The 21,083-nt window shown below is 42.0% G+C and overlaps 1 protein-coding gene across 1 annotated transcript in view; it reads right to left on the bottom strand.

Annotated features, from left to right (window-relative positions):
• Window positions 1-11,887: 11,887 nt before the first annotated feature.
• The window catches only part of ZCCHC24 (zinc finger CCHC-type containing 24), a 110,747-nt gene continuing 101,551 nt past the window's right edge, over window positions 11,888-21,083 (bottom strand). Inside the window, exon 4 of the mRNA XM_039553675.1 lies at window positions 11,888-18,354. Coding sequence (XP_039409609.1) covers window positions 18,241-18,354 — 114 coding nt within the window. The 3' untranslated portion in view covers window positions 11,888-18,240. The remainder of the gene's footprint in view (window positions 18,355-21,083) is intronic.

Genomic DNA, 21,083 nt, shown 5'->3' on the forward strand with positions numbered 1-21,083 from the left:
CAGTGAGAAGGGCCATGGTTTGCTCTTGTCCTCGAGCTCTGGGAGTTGGGTGGCAGCTGTAAAACTGAAGTCAGCATCTAAGCCAGGGGGTTATTTATGAAGGCAAGTCTTCCCAAAACACCCCGATTCCTCCAGCTAAAAATATGTTTCACATCAGAAGGCAGTATTTGGAATTAGTTTAACACGTCAAAGATGCCATTAGCAGCATTTTTGCCATGAAGAAGTTGGTATTTGTCAGCTATTTCTGCCCAGAGGTGTGTGAGATACCACAGTTTCCCTTTTTACATACAAGAGGAAATAACTGTGGTGGCAATCTGGTCTTTGTCAGAGCTGTATGTGCTCCACCATAAGGCACTCCCTTATTCATACCCTAAGGCCCATCAGGAGTGGGAATCATCTACCAAAGAAAGCAACAAGCAAAAGCAGAATGGGAGAGGATTTTGTCTTGGCCAACAGCCCAGAGCAGAGTCCCCCCTTGCCAGTCATCTCAGTGCCAGCCAAGAGGGACAGCCTGGGGACCTGACCCCTCGCTGTGCAGGGTCCTGGGCTGCAGGGACCCCAGCAAGGGTGCTGGGGAAGCCCTCTCCTGCTGCCAGGGGTGCTGTGCTTCCAGCCGCCCTTGTTGCTGCCTCACTGTGAAGGTGACCAGATACAAGGCAGCCATCAGAGGTAAATCCCGGAGCTCTGCCAGCCTGCAGCATACAGGTTTCCCTCTCCTCCTTTCTATAGTGCAGGAGAGCTTGAACCTATACCCTGATTCCCTACTGGACCTCTTTCCTTGGCCAGCAGACAGCTGATGGGATGGAGAAACCGGCATGCTCAGCCTTGGCTGGACCTCCCTCATGCTGCAGTGTTACTCCTCAGGTCCTGTCTGCCATACCGAAATGATGGATGTCATCCTGGCATAAGCCAGGCAGCCTGTCAGTGTAGATCCAGTACTCAGCCACCAGCCCCTGTTTGTTTTTCAGAAGAAAAGCTCTAATATGTTGAGAAATGTCCAGATTTATCTTTAAAACTTTGGTTCAGCTTGAAAATCATTGTTTTTCTGGCAAACTAAATACATGAACTTTTTTAAGGGGCTTCTGCATGAGATCTTCATTTAGCTCTCAGTAACACCACAGCCGTGTATAGCCATCTGGCAAAAGTCTTCTGGAGAAATATGACAGACAGCACAGAGACACTGCCACAGCCTTCAGAAATAACCACGCAGCACTGACATAGTTCAGATGTTTGATTTTACAAAAGATCCTTCTGGACATATATAAAATAGGCCTCAGTGAACACACACCCCCCTAAGAGGCTCACTGCCAGCACTGCAGCAAATAACGGCGGCAGTCGGGGGTGCAGGATGTCCCATGACACAAAAGGCAAATGGAAAGGCTGGAAATGCAGCTGGCCAGGGAGCACTGCAGCCCCCCAGCACCAGCATGAGCTGCTGACACAGTCCTGGGTACTTGGGAGAATCATGCTGGGTGCACGACAGTGAGTTTTGCCTCAGCCAGTAGGTGAATCCCTGGGCTGGCTTTGGAGGCAGCAGGTACAGTTTCTCAGAAATCATCAGCATTCGCTGTGTCCTTTCCATCTCATCCTGGGCGCATGACAGTGTCCCCAAGGAGTAGTCACCTGGCTGGGCTCACCTGAAGTCAGTGAAATCTGTACAGCTTCCTTCCTAGCATAGGACTGGTTTGCAGGACTCAAAAATAGGAGCCGTACCTGCCCTTCATCTGGATAAAACAGTTGATAGCCAACAAGCTCGATGTGCTGAGGTTTTAGCTGCATTGAAGCTGACCATCTCATTAAGTTTTAAGGAACAATTTCAAATGCATGTGTGATTTTAGAAGGGAAGTGGGTTGTTATGCTGCAGTCAGCCCCCCACTTGCTAATTGCTACATAAATGTATGACAAACCCCAAAGGCTTTGGTTTTTATCTGTTGTGCTTTACTGTCACCTTTCCTTATGGCTGGGATGCCTGTGTCTGAGGAGCCAAGGAGCACTTCTCTAAAGGCTGACCAAAAAAACTGGTCTGGGATTCTGCAGAGAGTAAGGGCATCTTCCCAAGCACTGCCCAAATGCTGCTCTGGGTACCACGCTGCCTGCAGGTTGTGCTTCTCCCTATATTATTTTGTCAGCTTAATGGGGGTGGCACTGAACCAAAGCAAATGGTTATTTATTAAGCCTTCAGATCAAGATTTGACAGACAATATATATAGAAAAAGAGAGGTATAGAAAATAAAACACAGAACACAAAGATTTGAATATCAGCAGTCAATTTCTTCTCCTGTTCCCAGGGTATATTTCTGAACTCCAGCAACATTCACACACATTTGGAGTTCAGTTCTTCTTTGTCTTTTGACCTTCTCTTTTCCCTTCTCTCTGCCTCCAAGCAGGCAGCTTGGCTACCACGGAATTTTGCACACAACCAGCCAGTCAGTGTGGCCAGCACTTAGGTCACCAGTGGCTAGTTGGGAATCCCCAGGTTTCTAGTCAGCTTTTTTACTTTCTCTGAGTAGTTTTATCTTCCTTCATAAAGTTTTTCATGGATTTATAGGTTTCCTTTATAGAATATTACTTGCAAACACACAAACTTTGGTAGATTTGGAAATTCTCATGGAAAAATAAAAAAAAGGAGTGTGTTGTCCAGCTGCCTCTGGGGCAGCACGCCCTTACCACCTTCTCTAGCTCTGGGAACTTCACACCACGTGCACTCTTCATCAGGACCCCACAAATGAGGCAGGGCTTTGGCAATTAGTAACAAAATTAAATACAGCCATTCAAAAAAACATTACTAGAACCACACTTACAGATTAAAAGCACTTTTCCAGTGATAAGTTCAAGATGGATAAAAACCTTTACACATCACAGGGTTCCAAATAAGGAAAAATTTGAAGAGTCAACCCTTAACATTTCCTGTCTTTCAAGTGCTGTGTTTTACTATCTAATGGCTTGCTGCTGTCAACTCTTGATTATCTGGTGTAGCAAAGGATTGAGATGACCAAAACAAAGATAATACAAAGCATATGGAAATTAAATGGTAGGAAAATAAAATAAGAGCAGTGTGGAAGACTGACTAGCACTGACCTGGGCAAGGGCTGATGTGGAGAACCATGTGATGGAAAAAGGGTGCAGCTGATCCAAGCCCTTTTGTAACTCACTTTGGGTTCCCTGTGTTGCCAGTATGATTAATGCCCAGCTTTGTTAATCTGTCCGTGAGTGGTTGAGGACTGCTTTATTTATTTTTCCTTTGTGGCCACATCACTCCAATAAAGCATTTTACCCTCTGTGTGTTACTGGTGAATGTTCAAAGCAAGGTCAGCACAGGGGAATAGCGAGCAGTTCACACTGTCAGCCACCCCCACAGGTCCCTGCCAACCCTGCTAGGAGGAGCTGGCCATTCTGGCCAGTGGTGATGCCCTTCCAGCCCTGGTCCTGGGTAGGCAGCGCAAATGGAGTTCAATTCAGGTATATGCAGGACAGTGATTCAGGATAGTTCCCAGATGTTGTAAAAGGTCTCCAGCTCCCAGCCAAGCTGCTGGGGGCTTTCAAAACAGCTTACCACTAGCTGGAAAATGTTTATAGAAGGAACCAAAAGGCCAGAACATTCATTCATGTTTGATTGCTCAGTGTGAGACTGAATCCCTTCCTTGGGCTCGGGCTATTTGGGCAGGTAGGCTGCAAGGAAGATGTGCAAAGCCTTATCAGGCAGCTCGTTCAGGAGTGCTTATGACTTTCACAGAACTACTTTCTGACAGGCTTTTTTCCAAAGTAACCATCCTCGCTCTCTCCCTCTGGCACTGTGACCCTGGAACAAGCGTATCACAATTTTGGCATGTGTGGGACATGCTACCACAGTACAGCAATATTATGTGGCAAGCACAACATATGTTTTGGAAGAGAGTTCAGTTTATTTTAACTGCTCCAAATTTACTTGACCTGTTTAATCCAGCTTTCACACTACATCATTTCAATGACTGGGACTGCTTTTAGGTCATGCCCCACAGAACATATGCAGCCAGTTGGCCTATCATCTGTATGCTTAATTGTCCGAAATTATTTCCATGTGATTAATATAAACCCCCAACATCCACGATAGGCCAGGCCACTCCATCATCCCTGTTATGTTTGGCAGGTGCAGGGTCTGTCCCACTGAGAAAGGAATAGTGTGAACACGGCATGCTGGGGAGTCCACACAGCTTCCTAGCTGGGCGTTACCTGATGGCTCCCTATCTAGGCTGGGTGTGAGCTAATATTGACTCAGGCTCCCGCAGGACACCAGTGAGGGGCAAAGCTCGTGGCACGGACAGCCCCATCCTGCTCTGGATGCTGAGCCACGGTGCTGCGTGGCTCTTTGCTGCTCTGCATATGGAAACAGCAGCTCGGGCTAGTTCTGGTGTGGGAGCCGCTGCCATCCCCAGTGATACTCAGACACGCCTCTTCTTTTGGGACCTGCCCCTCTGAGCACACAGCGTAGCACTGCGGCTGCAAGAGCTGCTGTGGTCCTGAGACTGAGGTGAAGGTGCAGGGCCAGGTGAGTCCTGTGACTGCTGCAGGTGGTCTCTGGCACACCCTGGGGGATGGGACAGCTGACAGTGCCCTGCTCATCGATCGCACCAGAAGCACCACAGGTGTCATCAAGGGATGAACAGCCACAATGGCCACACCCTCACGCTGCTGCCCGGCGCACCTGTGCTGCAGCTGTAGACGTGTCTTCTGTCTTGCAGGGTTTTTAGTGTAGTACCCTGCATGGGGTCCGTGCCCCATACAGAATTAGGTGATTGCTGTGGCATCATTTCTTTACAAGAGAGCTGCCCTGTCCCCTCTTCTACCCTCTGTTTTTCCTGTCAACAGCAACAACCCTCACCCCTGCCTGGCAGCCACTCCCTCACCATCCACTGAATCATCCTGGAGACAGCAGGCTTTTTTGGGTGCTAAAACTTTACAAGGCAAAGTCTTACAGAATACACCCATATGCCCTGCCTGGAAACTGGCTCCCACCTCTGCGGAAAAAGCCAGACAGTCTCAATTAGGCATTCGTGGAAAGTGGGGACAAGCTGGGGCTGGAGCCAGAAGCTGTAAAATTTTCCGCGTTTGCCAGCACCGATCCTGCAGACCCGTCTGCTCATTCCATCTTGGCCTCCTTCTCACTAGGCAACAAAATGTGCTAAAGGAGGAATCGGGAAGATCATTTTCATACCCAGCATTCTCTGGTTGGGATGATTTTTGCTGTGCTGCAAAGCCATTGCACTGTGTCACCTGTTTTCCCTAAGGCTGAGGGGAGCAAAGTGCTCCCCCAGCAGTGTGTGCTCTGCCCCAAGGAAATGTACAGTGGCTCCACCAAAACAAGCAAAGAGGCTCCAACCAGGCCATTCATGGGGTAGAAAAATCAGATTCATCCCTGATGGGAAATCCTCCTGGAGCTCTTGCACTGAGGATTGACAGAAGGAGCTTTGGGAAGAAGAAAAGGCCAGGACTATTTGGCCGTAACCCAGCTGCAATTGGCCACACCTGGGGACTAATGGAGCGAGCAAGAACTCAGCTCACAGCCTCTAGAAAGCAGTGCTGTCTGCCTCATGTGAGAGTTTTTTGGTTCTCTGCTAAGCCAATGATCGAGGCTGCGTGAGAAAGACCAGAAAACACAATTGTGACTGGAATACAGAGACCTTGATTTGCTTCCTGTGAGGGCAGGGAGATGGCTGTGGTCACTTACCTGCATCCTTCTGCAGAACAAATAGGCTTCTTAAGAGTACGAGTGGCAGCGGGGAGCTCCAGGGTATTTGCCTGTCCTGCAGGTCATGTGGGGCAAGTGCTGGGGGAATGTGTGTGCCAACACAATTAAGGATGTTTGGAGGGGACAGCATATTATCGTAATTCCAAATACACTTTTGAAAAACCAGGGGTGGTGCAAAGCGCGTAATGCAACTTCAGGCTTGAAATGAGTAACAACTGTAAAATACAGGCAGTGGGGAGGAGCTGGGAGAGGCAAGAGAAAGTGGGGAGGTAGGAGGCATAGACGGACTTGAAATTTACAGTTCCAGTTATTTGAGGTACAGTCATTTACAAACTATAGGTGAAGGAGCCTCTGATTAGGTTCACCAACTTTATAATCTAAACGTACATGTCTCATTCCAGTCACTGAACAGACTTTAACCAGCTTGGTTTTTTAAGAAATTAGTTTTGGGGATTTTTTTTTGCTTGTTTGCTTGCTTGTTCTGAGTAACATAATTTCTTTCCTACAATGAGCTTCTCCTGTTGTGCTAAATTCTTGCAAAGATGTGCACAGAGTTCATTGTAGGAAGGAAATCTGGGGAGAAAAAGGCCCTTTTCTTCTCTTGGCTACATTTATTTCACAAAAGCCTCCTGATGTATCTTCTTTGGTCTGAATATTTCTGTCTCCCTCAGACTGACATTTTTTCCACTCATAGAGAGATGGGCAGAGATATTTATGGCAGAAAAGGTAAAGTGTTTCTCAACCCAGACGTGCACATCTCATGCCTCCCCTGCAGCTCCTGGGTATGAAACTACATCCTTGGAGTAAAATCCATGACTTAAAATCAGTAGATGGGGAAACACAGGTGCAGGCTAACCAACCTCCATGCTAACTCAGGGTGTCCTGGGCTGTGGCTCAGGGCTGGCCAGGAGGACTGAGCACAGCATGGTTGGAACCACTGTGGGAGCCCAACACAGCTTGGCTGCCTCCCATCATGATATGGTGCATGGCTCAGCCAGAGCCCATAACCTCATTGTTATGAGCTCCATTTACTGGACCTTTTGGATGCTAAGAGGTGCTTAAACACCTCTTAGAAATTTTCCTTGACTCAATAAATTCCTTTGTGACCCCAGAAAGCCATATGTAAGGCTAATCGAGGGCTAAACCCTGTCCTGCCACTTGGAGAGCAAGAGTGGGTGGTGTCGCCCAGCAAACAGGAATGGAGTGTATAGAGACATTTAAAATCACTTTAAACGCAGCTAATTAGGAACAGCTTTTTAAACAAAAGTGTATGCAAGGAATTAAAAAAAAAATTAAACCCAAACCAAAAATATTGCTACCACAGTGCAGTATTCTGTTGGAGACTACAAATTATGGTGGTGTTTCAATTAGTTTCCTGCCAATTAGCCCAACCAAGCGTGAGCATAGGTGAGTCTCAAGGTCTCCTTCCAGAGCATGGATGCTGGGAAACTAAAGGGTATTTCCCTGGGCATGTCTGTTTGAGTCTTCCCCAGCAGCTGGTGGGTGCCACATATTTCCTTAAGTACAGGGCTGAAGTATGTTTACATTCACGTATTGCAGCTCCTATTGTCACCCAGAAAAATAATCCTTGGGCCAGGACAACATTCAGACTAGCACCTACTCGGATATCTTCTTTCCTACAGCAGTTTAGTGAGGGAAAAGATACGAACCACAGCCAGTCAACCTTCTGTTGGCATCATCTCTTGCTGCTGGCGGCTTCTGTGCTTTGGGACTTCCTGAGCAGGGTCACAGCTTCACGGTTAATAACCCTTGTGGAGTTTAATTTTTTTTTTTAATGTGGTTTTGTAGTTGGTTTTGATCTCATTTATTCTTTTGGCAGCTAGAATATCCCATGACTATGCATTTCAGTCTGCTGTGTGAAATTTTTGTTTTAATTATATTGCCTCAGTTGTTTGTATCCAAAATTCCCTTCTTCTAGGAGAGCATTGTAGAAGCAATTGATATTCCTTCCCTTATTTGTGTCATTTATTAAATTATGGGATACTAACACAGCTGCCCTTAGTGATCTCTTTTCCAGAAGATGGAGGTCCAGTGCACAGACTCCTTTCACAGAGAAATAATTTCTTGCATTTTATCATTCCTGATTTTTTTATTTCTGTTTTGTCCTTTTTAAGCGATAAGGATCGTATAAGGATGTTTTCTCTTTAGTTTCTTGTTCCTACTTCCAAATCCTCTGTTTGTCTCTTTTTTTAAACTATTATGACATTGATCTGAACAATCCAAACTAACACAATGCACTTATTCCTGACTATTACAAGCTAATTTAAAACCTGCTATTCAATATGCACCATTTGGGGTGTCTTTCACTGAATATCAGGGACTCTGTCAGCTGCTACTTGTGTTTGGTTTTGCTTTTGCTACTCTGAATCAGTGCATTACTGTTCACCTCCCAAGTTAATAAACCTGGTTTCATTTCTTCAGATCCTGGAACATGTGAGTAGTTGTCTTTATTTAACTAAGACACTTTTACTTCAGTGTTATTAAAGAAATGCAAAAACTTGCTGTAGCTAAGTATCCAAAAGAGTACCACACCTTAATAGTTGGGCAAGGTATTAGTTGCCACGTGTAATTGCTTTATTCAAAAATTGTCCAACACATTCAGAAACTTCAGCAGGGTATGTTGGGAAGCAGTTTTAATTGGTTGATTTCAAAGCTTCTGTCTAGTGAAGTTTACTTGTGTGTATCCCTTAGTGAAATTTCTACAACTGCTGAAGATTTAACTGCGTTGATCTTTCAATTACTGTGAACATTAAAAGGAGAGTTATTTGTCTCTCGTAGCTGTGAACTGAAATATCCTTTGCCTCCCAGCAGCCTGTGAAGATTCCTGTTGGTGGCACTGATGTCTGTGCTCTTTTTTTCTTGCAGCACTGTTGGAGAGGGCTCTGGGGTTTGTGCTGCAGCAGGCACAGCCAGGCAGGAAGCCCTTGCACCTGTGGAGGAGCTGGTGCCCACCCCCATCCCCTCCATCCCCTTCCCACCCCCCCCCCCCCCACAGCTGGCCAGCACAGATGGAGCCCTCAGCAATCAGGGCCAGTAGCCAATTTAAGTGAGGCAGAGAAAAAGGAGGCCCTTTTTAGGGGCTGTGGGTTTCAACTCTCTGAATTTTGACCTGCGGGTTCTCAGCAGAGGTGGTTTTTTTCCTGTGCTAGTGCTATTTGTCCGTTTATCATTGTTTTATTTGCAAGCAGTGAGTTTTGAGGTCTTGCTTCCTATTACTTCTGCAGTGTTTTCCTGCATTATTCCTTCAAGTTTTGCTGGGTGAAATCAAGTGGGGCATAAATATGTCTAGCTTCTTGGAAATCCTTTGAGTTATACCTCCTTATATCACAAAACTGTAAGGAAACTTCACGGAAAGATGACTAGTGTTAGATTTCCCATACCTGCTGCTTTAATGTGTTCAGGAATTGTGTAAGAAGAAGCTTTCTCATGGTGTTCTGGCATTCTCTTTTCTGGTCTCAGCTGGTGAATTGGAGACTAGAGTAGTGATCAAAAGAAAATCTTTGGTTTACACCCTATTCCCCTTAAAACATACATAAAGTTTTTGGCTATGATTTGCTTTCTCTGCAGGCACGGGGTTTGGTTGGGTAAGCTGGGCATGCAAGGTCCATTTTTACCTCTTACTAAAAAAAAGGCAAAAAGTTAATGATGACTGTACTTTTATTTAGCTAAGTTGATGGCATAGAAATCAAGCCTCCAAAGAATGCCCAGGGGTACTGTTGCTCCTGGTCTCCTTGTCAGCCCCGGAGCTGTGTGCCTGTGCAGTGCTTCAGCCAGCGAGGGCTCACGGTGCTCTGCTCTCTCCCACAGCAGTGCTGGCTGTCTCTGCTGCCCTGGGCTGCACGGCAGGGATGCTCCAACACCTCACACCTGTGAGTGCCTCCGCTTCAGTCTTGGCCCTTTGGATAAAGACCCCATAAAGGCTGCCTGAGGTAGGTGTTTCTTGGCATGTTCAGTTACTAAAATGTCTCATGAAGCTTGCAAAAGGATTGTAGGAGGTATTAATCTGTGTTGTTTGAATGAGGTTTTGCAGTTTTGGTCTCATGAGCAGTCTTCTAGGATTGGTTATCTGAAATGTGTTTGAGATACAGATGGTGAGGAAGAGCAATTGCATTATTTTCAGTAAAACAAAAGTGCTTGATGAGTTCGAGTGCTGGTTGTCCCCACACAGGAGTTGACAAATTATCAGTCCAGAAGGTAAACACTGTAGAAAAGCAAACCTGAATGTTGCATTCTATTTTTCAGGATCACAAACTACATATCAGGAGCAAGAATTTTATATGTTCCAGTTAAGAGGTTTCTTTAGTTCTTAGTGGAAAGACCTGAGTGTCAGCATTCAACCCTTGGTGTTTTAGGTTCCTTTTTACTCGCCAATGTCTCTCGTGTACAGACTGTTCTCATAGGGGTATGGAGACAGGAGCAGCCTTTTTAACATTTGACTGTGTTATATGGCAGTGAATATTCTATGTCTGAGGGCCCTGAGTGAGATTAAACAAGTGTAATATGCAGACTGTTTCCCCTTCCTAGCTGGGATTTAAGGTCTAGTCTGTACACCTGCTGTATAGTGGGAGGATCTGAGGAGGGGCTTTTGGTGTGATGTGACCATCTTGAGAAGTAGTAGCCTTGGTGTGCTGTTTAAATTGGTTTTCATTTAAGGATAATGAAACAGCTTTTTATTTCAAAGAATCAGTGTTATATGAAATCTGTTTTGTGAAAGCCCTATTATTTTTCTTGTAGTGGGAATCATTTGGCCCTTCCATTACAAGCAGGTTGTTGCACTGTCTCTTGACCTCATTCATACAGAGCAGGAAGGTGAAGTGCTTGAAAATGAAAAATGAGGGAGGAGTAGTTTGATTGTTCTTGTTGATGCCATCTTGTGTTAATCTAATTTTGCTTTAAATATGAAAAAGTTATTTCTTTGAGGAATCATAGAAAATGTGGTAATAGGGAGCTAGGACTTTGCAGTTGTTCTACTCAGCATGTTTTCTTGTCTCAGCTGAGTGCTAAATCTGAGGTGTTTGTGGGTTTTTTGGGAAGCCCCACGTCTTCTGTAAAAAGAAAGATGTATTTCAGTACTAAGCTCAGCTTTGTGGCTTGTGTTTGCTATGGGAACAGTACTGTAGCCAAATTTAAAGTGAAGAGTAGTGTGTTTTATTTTTTAAACAAAAATTACCAACAAGTTCTGCATATGTGCTTTCCCTTTCCATAGGGCTCAGCTGGGGATGTCTTTCATCATCTGATGAAACAGTCCATTTTCAAGGCTTCAGAACTGTGCAGTTCCCTGTTAACCTCTTCTTCCACTATTGCATCCCAATGCACAAACATGTGGACGTGTTTTTGCTCTCTCTCATGTGGACTGAACAAGAGGACTCAAATCCAGAAATGAGGCTTGCTGTGTGATAGAAATGGTGTCAATGTGGTGAAGATCTCCAAGTGGCAAATGTGTACTGTGTTTGTAGGGATGATCAGGCATAGAAAAATGTGTGCTAGCAAAATGGTGTGTCTAACAAAAATTTTCTGCTTGTTTTAAATGAAGGTGATCTCTTGTGTTAGAGGCAGGATACCTAAAATCCAAAGTTAATTTTGTGACATCCTTATTCTAAGTTCCAATCACTACAGTATTGTCAGGCTCAGGAGAAAAATTACTTGCCACTGAGCTTTGGCTGGGAATGCGAGAAGAGCATTGCTAGTACACAACAAGCATTTAGTAGGTCTGGTTCTTGCTAACTTCTTGTGTTTGCAAAGAATGACGAATGTTGTTTTTCATCAAAGCAACTTTCTGGCACCTCAGCTTTCCTATCCAACCACAGGCTACAAGTGTACTTTGATTATAGGAGGTGTTCCTTGAGAAGGGATGTTAGACAACACCGGGCTGTTAAAAACTAGGAGCTGGCACCACTAACCCAAGGTGTCCCTCTAGCAGTGAAGAGGTGTCACCCTGGGTGTGACCAGGCTCCTTGCAGCATAGGGACTCACTGCAGTGGAGAAACTCTTCTTCCACGGTCTGGGTCATGGCTGTGGTAGGGCAGGCTTGCTCCACTGGCACCAGACTGTGGCCGGCCAGGCCATAAGCAGGAACCCACTGCAGCTGGGAGTAAATTGTCAAAGGAAGGAACAATCAAGAAAACCATGCCACGCTCTTGCTGGGTTTTTTGCAATACTTTAATACAGCATTAAAATGCTAGAATACTAGAGGAAAGCTGTATACTATCCAGCAAATAAGGCACATGTCGGAATGCCATTTTATGGACAATCCACAACAGAGGTTTTACAGTCTCTTTAGCAACACAGTCACCAGATGAGCAAGCTGTCATCTTGATTGCTGAAACAGAACTGGTACCTCTGAGGCCTTTGTCCATAGTTTTTTTTGTTTTAGCTGTACAAGTTTATTAACAGTTACAGAAAAAGAAATTATACAAATTGCCAACTGAATCTGACAAGGTCAGTGGGTACAGCTAAACACATGTAATAATCATTAGGTTAATTTTTTTAAAGCTGAAGAAATTCATAAGATAGTGTTAGTTTTAGCACTATTACACAATGCAGTGAGTGCTGTACTAAATAACCTTTTAAAGGAAACAAGAATCCAGTATAGGGTTGGGCAGACCTCCCATTTTAGCATGGTAAAATATCAAACTAAAAACTCAATCCTTCATAATATAAATCAAACTACATGAAATGTAAAGTGTAAAATGCTTTGAATACGTGCACATGCATATTCTATATTGCTATGAGTTCTAATTAAAATAAACATATACCCCTACAATAATCTACTTCAATCCTCTTCTCTTACATCCTTTGATTGGTATTATTGCTGTAGATGATACTGCATAGCTGAGCTCACAGTCTGCAAAGAGTTGTGAAAGTCAAGTCAAACAGCGTCCCAACCAACTTTCTTCCCCTCTAGTTATGGGGAAGGAAATAGCCACCATCTGAAACCCACCACTTGTGCTTCGGAGTTTCTGAAAGCCGAGTCTCCACGGTGCTTTCAACATCTTTTGTGTCTCTCACAAGGCCATAAAGTGACAGTATACTGTTATTTTCTCCTCACTTGCTACATGTCTAGTGATAGCTTTTCTAGCACTCCTTCCCCAAATACACATAAATAAACCGTTTAAGCATTTTCATATAAGTCTAAGCACTTGAATAATACACTGGTTACTTAATACTGATATTTTCATCCAAGGATAACAAAAACAATATGGCTTAAAGAATTGCAAGGTTTTTTGTCAGAATTATGTACCAACTTTCATATAATATTTTATGTAGACAATATTTCCTTCTTAATGTAGTTCTGTTGCATACTTTATACAGACAAAAGCATTGTAAAAAAAAAAAAAGTAAATTATTTCCATAAATATTTTCTTGAGGATACATCCTTAGTTCTGCAAAATACTGCAAAATACTTAAGAAAACTCTTACCTCTGTTAGTATCCTAGTTGAGAGGAAGGCCCTTCTGAAAGCTTCCCAATTGTAAAAACTTTGCCCAAAAAACAAACAATACTTTTTTAAAAAGGCCCTCAAATATATACAAAAAAGTTACTGCAAAGAGTTTCCAGATAACAATTCAGTATTATAAGAAATATTTGTAACCATTCAAAAATTTTAACATCTAAAAAGGTTTCCAAAATACACACATAGTATTAAAAAAATTGAAAGAAACTCTATGTCAAGTATAACTCAAGATAAATACACATCTGCAAGTAAAACTGTAAAATACTTCATACAGGGGTAAACATTTATATCAATCATCTATAGCTAGTAACTGCACACGATTGTCCCTTTGAAATTCATCCTAGAAACACAATCCATCATCCCTATATCTAAGATCTCAAACAGCCCTCTGAGCACTTGAGCGATATAGCAAACTGAATGGACAGCACTGGTTTTGCAGATAAGGAGGAGATATGGGTTGAAGCCCAGTTGGGAGTGGAGTGATATCTGAAAGAATAATTTTTCTATGGGGATAGTTCCATCACATTTTAAAACATGTTGGCAAAGGCAAGTGGAAAATATATGTCCATCTACTTAACTTGAAAAACACGTGTTGATGATTTATTGCTTACTGTTCAGTGGATAACTTAGGATCCAGAATAGGAAAAAAATCTATGTGACTGCATGTCAAAGAGCACTAATCTATGAAGTCTGACATTTCCAAAAGCTCTAAACTTTTAATCTATTAAGTAGGTTTCTCTTTTTAAAACTTGCTAGAGTGTCACAGGTATACAATCTGTGTATGATCTAAATTTCATGTTGTACAAAAAGGTAAAATGTAGATAATACTTCTAGGTATAAGGCTTCTCTCAGACATATGTAACTTCACATTTGTAGTTTAAAAACTAAGTCCCATATAATGGGGAACTTCAAAATACACCTATTTTCAGAAATAATATATACTCTTGTGTATTTATCTGAAATTAAATAGCAACTTTGAGACAAAAAGGCCTCAAACTTTGCTTGTGTGGCATCGTTTTACATGTGTGGTAGCAGCAGTAGAAACTGGCTAAAATGGGGCGATCCTTTAAACTACTAGGATTTTTCTTCATCACCTTTAAACAAAGTATTTGTAATAACTTCATTTGTAGCCTCGTTAAGTTAAAAGCAGCTAAAAACCTACAACACACATTTCAAATTACTCAAATATTTTTCCAGAGCAGTGCCAATGCCAAATTCGATATGAAATGTTATGACCAACTCATGAAACAAATCGTGGGGCATTTTTTTGTTCAGTTGGTTTTTGTTGTTGTTTTTAAAGAGATAAAGGGAAGTTTAAAAAAATCTCCGAAAGGGTGAAAATTAAAAAAAGTGTACTGGATCTATTGTTAGGCTGTCAACAGCAAGCATCTGAGGTTAAAAATCCAGTTTTCCAAATAAATGCACAGAGCCAAACTGTGGTCAGGTACACCCCTAAAGAACACTCAGTTTAGGGAGGCCTGTATTGATTTACAACTCTTTTTATTGATGCTTGCTTCACTTCTGCCAATACTGTCTACTAATGCCTTCAAGGATTGCTAGCTGATGCTCTAAATGCAGAGCTAGTTGGAGAACATCAGAAAGCAGTCACAAAAATTTAAAAGATAAATTGATTCCTCATTTTTCTAGTCAAAAATCTGCACATTTATGGTTTTTTTCTGATTTGGAAAGAGTTGGTTACATCTATAGGTGAATTACCCTTGTGAGCAGAAGGAGGGAATAGAAGAAATCTACATTTTGTGATCAATCTTTCTTTTTTTCCTTTGAAATAAAAATTCATAAATGTCCCTTCTGTGCCACTAACTAAAAGCCAACGGTCATAAGCTGTTACACATTACTTATGTGGATGTGTTTTTCCAGCAACTCCAACTGCAAAGACTCGAGTGTGGAGCAAATGCCTCAGGCTCAACACTCCAATCCTACGAGCAAAGTCATGCAGGGACAGAGGAATCCTGCCCTTGCCTGAGCTGGGTGCTCCTGCCTTCCCCACGCTGCAGGGAGGCAGGTCAGGTGCCAGCCCTGTGCAGGGAGGAGGTGCCCAGGCCCCGATGTCCCCGCATCCCACGCTGGCCTGGACCCGCAGCCTCTGGCTCAGGCAGCACAACCTGCGGCAGTGGGGCCTCCTGCCTTTCCCCAGCGCGAGTGCAGGGGGAAATCTGCTCTCCTCCGTTTTACAAATATGCTGAGTGTTACTTAAATACTTTATAAGTCTTCTGCCTAGGAACACATCAATAATATAAATACTGAACTCTCGTAAGTATGCTCTTAAGAATTATTATGCTACACCTATAGACATTAATTGTGTTAAAGGAGATCACGTGTATTTTTAGTACAATCTAAAAATCCATAAGCTAAAGGCATTGCCTTGCAGTGTTGAATCTGGATAAACAGTTCTTCATAGGGCACTGTCATGAAAATACCAATGCTTATAATGGTATCTTTTAGTCAGCTTTTTGTTAGAACCTGGTGGTGTGTGGGTATAGTGATACAACTATATCAAGAATTGTGCTATTTTACTGATTTAGTGGTTATCATAACATGGAGATTATTTCAATACAGAACAAAATGTTTGATAGCAACATCTTACTTTCACGGAAAAAAATAATGTTTTCCCTTATCTTCACCTAAGGGGGTTTCTCTGCATGTTCTTTAGCTATATGTGAATCATCTAGGTGATTTTTTTGTTCATGTACTATTAAGTGCTCAAGAGGAAAAAACAGATCTGGTTTAGAATGCTGCTCTTTCAAAATTACTCATGCTTGAAACAAACTATTGAGATTAATCCTTGAGGTCAAGCTTAGAAAATCCACCCCTAGATTTCCTTGTGTATTTTCTTATTTGTATAGACAGATTAGTATCTTTGCTGAGAGAATTTGTCTCTAAGGTAATTTGTGAATCTGTGCAAAAGAATGTGTTTGCATTTGAAAATGCTAAAACTGCATATCTTCACTGAGGCAACTGTTTATTAGTGTTACTTTCAATAGTATTATTTTCAGCTATTTTAGTTGGAGTTGCCAACTGGGCAAAAGTAGTTTCCAAGTGATTAATTTAGTTAATTCTATTTTAGCGTAACATAGCACTTTTTGTCCAGTGATGCCAAAACACTTAAGAGATATTAAGTAAACCTCACAACTCTCCTGTGAGGTAGGTATACTAAAGTATTATTACCCCCATTTTGCAGCTGGGGAAACTGAGCTCCAGAAGGATCGCGTGACTTGCCCAAAATCAAGGAGCTGTGGAAGAGCTGTGGTCAGAAGCCAGGAGTCAGGATGCTTATCCATTGCTCTGACCAGCAGGCTGGGTCACTTGGGCTGCCCATAAATAATGGGGTTTGCAAGATACATACATGCCACTCCCACCCAACAAGCAGATGCAATTTTGCCCTGCTTATAGCAAAGCAGGGAAATGGCAAGAGTTTTACCCTGGAGCAAATTTGTCAGGAGCTTCACATTCCCTAGATGAATGCTCATGGTAAGTTTTCTACTTGCTTTATAAGAGCTTGTCTTGACATACTGGTAACACTGCTATCACTTGGCATAAACCCCCGCTGTCTTTGCATTATGGAACTAGTCCTCAGAAAAAATTTAGTTCCCATCAAGTTATTTAGGATTTAAAGTATTTTCTCTAAGTATCATTCACACAAATCAATCTCCCTAAAGGAAACTTCATAAAAATATAAATTGTTGATGTAAAAAACCCCCCAACCTCGAACATTATCCCTCTGATTTTTTTAGTGAATGCTACAAATTAATTGCTTGTGGCATCCTTTTGCCAATGTACTCTTATGTAGACATACAAACAGGATACTGTCTCGAGGTACTTTCAGCTCATATTTGCCAATCCCTGATGAGATGTTCTTTGCAGCAGGGTGTCCCTGTGCAAAGTTCTACCTGAAATGGGACAATGAAATATAACTCCTACATTTCTCCCCAGGTATGTAGGTGCTTCAGGAAGACATAAAGAGGGTAGTATAGAGTGTTCTCCCTGCCTCAAAACACTCCTATGGCTAACAAGTTTCATATTATAACAAATTTCTATAGTAGAAAACAGGACATAAAAATATTTCCAGAAAGTGGCTTTAAAACTACTATAAATAGTAAGTTTGGCTAATCTTTCAGTTAAGGGTTTTGGGGTCAGTTTTAAGTATTCTTATCCCCTTATTCGTAGGAAATTTAGTGTGCTTGTGGCCTAATGAACACGCCATGCACATACAGGGGCCATGTCAGTGGGATTATATGACAAGAGAAGGATCTGTTAGTTGTATAAACAAGCCAATTTTGTCTCCTCCAAAAATCCTCTTGGAATCCTTTCTGATGATCTGGGTCCCATTATGGCATTCCCTTTCTAGCCAACCCACACCCTCAAACAATTATTCACTTTTTTTGCCATGTCCTGCAAAAATTATTTTGCCTAAGCCCTGCCCAAGAGATGGTAACAAATAGAAAAAGTCCAAGAAATCAGCAGCACAAAACTCTTAAGACTTTCTGAAACTGGGAAAGCAGTAATTCTCCTTTTATGCTGTGGCTTGTTTCATCTTCCTTTGTCTTGTCATATAATAACAACAGTGTTTGTGTTGTGGGTGAGTGCTTGCAATTGGTGGCCCCACAGTTACTGAACCTCTGCAAAAGCCATACATATAACAAATATTTCTTGTGAATGTTATTCCTTGCCTTTTGAATAGTATTTCATTTCACCTGGCTGTGATATAGGGTCTGTGTAAACAATCAGCAGAAACTGTAACTGTAGTTACAGGTTGACAGTGAACACCATCAGTAACACCTTGTGTGTGTACATATATAAATTCACATATATATGTATACAAATCATAGTCCTGTAAATACCTATTGCATGCATGCACATGCACAGGAGAAATGTTACATTCTATTAATGGTAAGGCATATTATTAGATAGGCAATATTGGCAATTATTTTAGCTTTTATCTTGATCTGTTGTGTTGCTGTTGATCTCATGCTGCCAGAGAACCCTTAAGGATGATGGGGATGGGAAGAGGCCACTTTGAAGGTTTATTGCACACGGCGGCAGTAGTAGCCCAAAACTTTGCACTTCTCACACAGATGCTGAGGATGTTCTTTGCTCTGGTCTGAAACATCCAGGCCGTCTGGCTTTTCCAGGGGTCTCTGCAGTGGAGGGAAGGAAATCAGATTAGATCCAAGGTTTTGTCCTTGTTACTCTTTATTAAGCATATGAAGTCCACTTTTATAACCCAACTGAGCTTTCTCCTGGTAATTAAAAAGGTACTATGTTTCTTTCCTGAAGATGTGGTTTTTTCAGCCCTTCAGCTCTACATTGGTTCAGAGCAGCCTCACAATTTAATGTCATTGTTTATAAAGATGGTGTTAACCTTGTTGTAGACAAATTACAAAAATACTGAATTGAGGACTTCATTTATAAAAGCAGTAACAAGAATTCAATTGCTTAGCTCCAGTAACTTAGATGTCCCAAAGGCATTAACACCTCAAGCACGGGAATCCCATTACCCAGCAATGCAGAGCAGGGATTATCAATGTTAGGACTAGCTGCTACATGAAGAAAACTGTCTTAACTATGCCCAGATACTACATAGCTAAATGGTGTTTTCCCAGTATGCAGTCCCATGCTTTTGAGGCTGAAAGTTTTGAAGCAGAGCAGCTGCAAAGCTATTAGTAAAATAAAAAAAATTCCAAACTACTACAAAACCAAAACAAAATCGAACCTCATGACACAATCCTTTGCCCTGAATCTGAGTAATAAATTATGTATTTTTAATAATATTTGTGAAATCACAGGGTTGGGGGAAATGAAGGTGATTTGTTGTTAGTAGGTATTTGTGCTTTCATTTTCCAAGGCATGTAAAAGGCTTCACAATCATTTTGAAAATAAAATACCCATGTTAAATATTGTGACAAAGTGAAATGTTTGGAAATTCTTATAGGTAGGGAAGTGATAGAGATATGAGGTAGAACTTAATAAAGTGCACCATTTGCTTGGAAGAAACCCCAAGTTCCCTAACCCATAATTTATCTGTTTTCATGAAATGTATCCGAAAGACCATTTCATTGCACAGAGCCATGAAGGCAGCAGTTCTTCCATGGGACTGTGGGAGACACAGCATGTGGTGTGAAATCTGAAAACTAGCCATAAGCTTCTCACTGTTTTTACAGGGATATTAAACTCTTGCTTATATCTTCAAAATGTGATTCTTGGAGCAGTGGGTGGGTAAATATAAATTACACCATCTTGGCCATTTATCTCTTAACACCTTTCTTAATCTTAAAGACTTTTCTTTATCTGTAAGATCTTAAAGTACACCTGATCATTTAAGATTTCCTTTATATGTTCTTCATCAAGCCACCTACCTGAGACTCTGTGGATAGGAACAGAGATATTTAAAGCTTTTTTTTTTTTTTGGCTATGTAATCCTGCCAGAACTGCTCATAAACCAGGGAGTAGAAGGGTTTCTCAGTTCTCTGAATAACTAAAATGACACAAAATATAGTCTATCATCCTGAACAAGGGATGTCTGTAAGTTCTTGCTTGATTGTACTGAATTATAAGTGCAATACTATGCTGCACAGCTAGTCAAAACAATATATAGGAGTGATTCACTGGTGATTGTCAATGGTTTGTTCCTGATTCAATGTTTTGAACCATGATATTGTCCTGCACCACAGATGTCTTTGAGTCTAACACCATTTACATTTCAACTGCAAATTGGATTTCCTGTGTCAGTTGAGGAGGATAGATGGACTCTTCATCTCCAAATGCCCTGCAACTCCACTGAGCTTTAAATGACTTGTTCAATGTCACTGTGTTGAGATTTGAGATCAGAACCAGCAGTTCTGTTTCTAGACTTGCAGTCCAAGCACTGGTGCAGATACTGCTTCTGCCACAAGACAGGCAAGTTGAGTAAGTGTGTTTGGTCAGAAAAACTGCCTTTCTGCCTCATCTACCACTTATTCCACCAACATCTGCCCACAAATATTCTTCAAGAATTTACATTACATAGATACACAAAGATGAAGTCCAGGTTCTGGAGTCACAGGGGTTAATTTACACTCTTCAACAGCAAATGAGAGTTTTGAAATGCTACACTTAAAACAGGCTATTTGACTCAGCTCTGATTGCTTCTACATGCTAGCTGTGCTCTGATTAAAGAGAAAAATACAGCCGTTATCATGTTTATTGATATAAGCCAGATTTTTTTTTTTTTTTTTTAATATGCAAGGCCTTGGGAATCATTTTTCCTGGAAATAGTGCAAAGGACATTGGGAATGCCTTGAAGTGCCAAGAGTTTTTGGATGGTTTTCAGAAACAATAGCTCTCTGTGGTTTGCTTTCCCCCAGCGTTGATTGAGCTCAGCTTTTTGGCCTGCAAAGCCCTTTGGTTTCAGAAATGTTATTGTTACCAGTGTGTTACCACACAGGCTGGGGAGAGAGGGGTTACAAATGCAGGAAAGCAGGTTGCCAAGGGCCAGCTATAAAGAACGAAGCCGTGCAGAGCCCAGACTGCATTTCTGGTGAGGTGTTGGAGGGCTGAGGCTTTGAAATTGGTAGTGTGCTTGCGTGGTTTGTGTCTCAAAACCACTTTAACCCACCTTTTGCATAAAATGAAATCCCAGCTTATCTCCATTTGCCATTTTCTCTTCATGGATTTCTTGTAAAGGCAAAAAAGAACCCTTCCATCACCCTGAGTAGCAAGTGTTCTTGTCCTGCTACTGTCTGTCTGTTACTAATTGAGGAGAACCTAAAAGTAATAACCTCACACTCTTGGAACCTTTCTTATACCATGCTAAAATGTGGGACGTTAGTCAAAGAGCTGTGTGTCCATCAAGGCTGGACTCCTTGGCACAGGCTGGGCAATTCTCCTC

The sequence above is a fragment of the Corvus cornix genome, chromosome 6 (genome assembly GCF_000738735.6).
Source record: "Corvus cornix cornix isolate S_Up_H32 chromosome 6, ASM73873v5, whole genome shotgun sequence".
Classification (NCBI taxonomy): domain Eukaryota; kingdom Metazoa; phylum Chordata; class Aves; order Passeriformes; family Corvidae; genus Corvus; species Corvus cornix.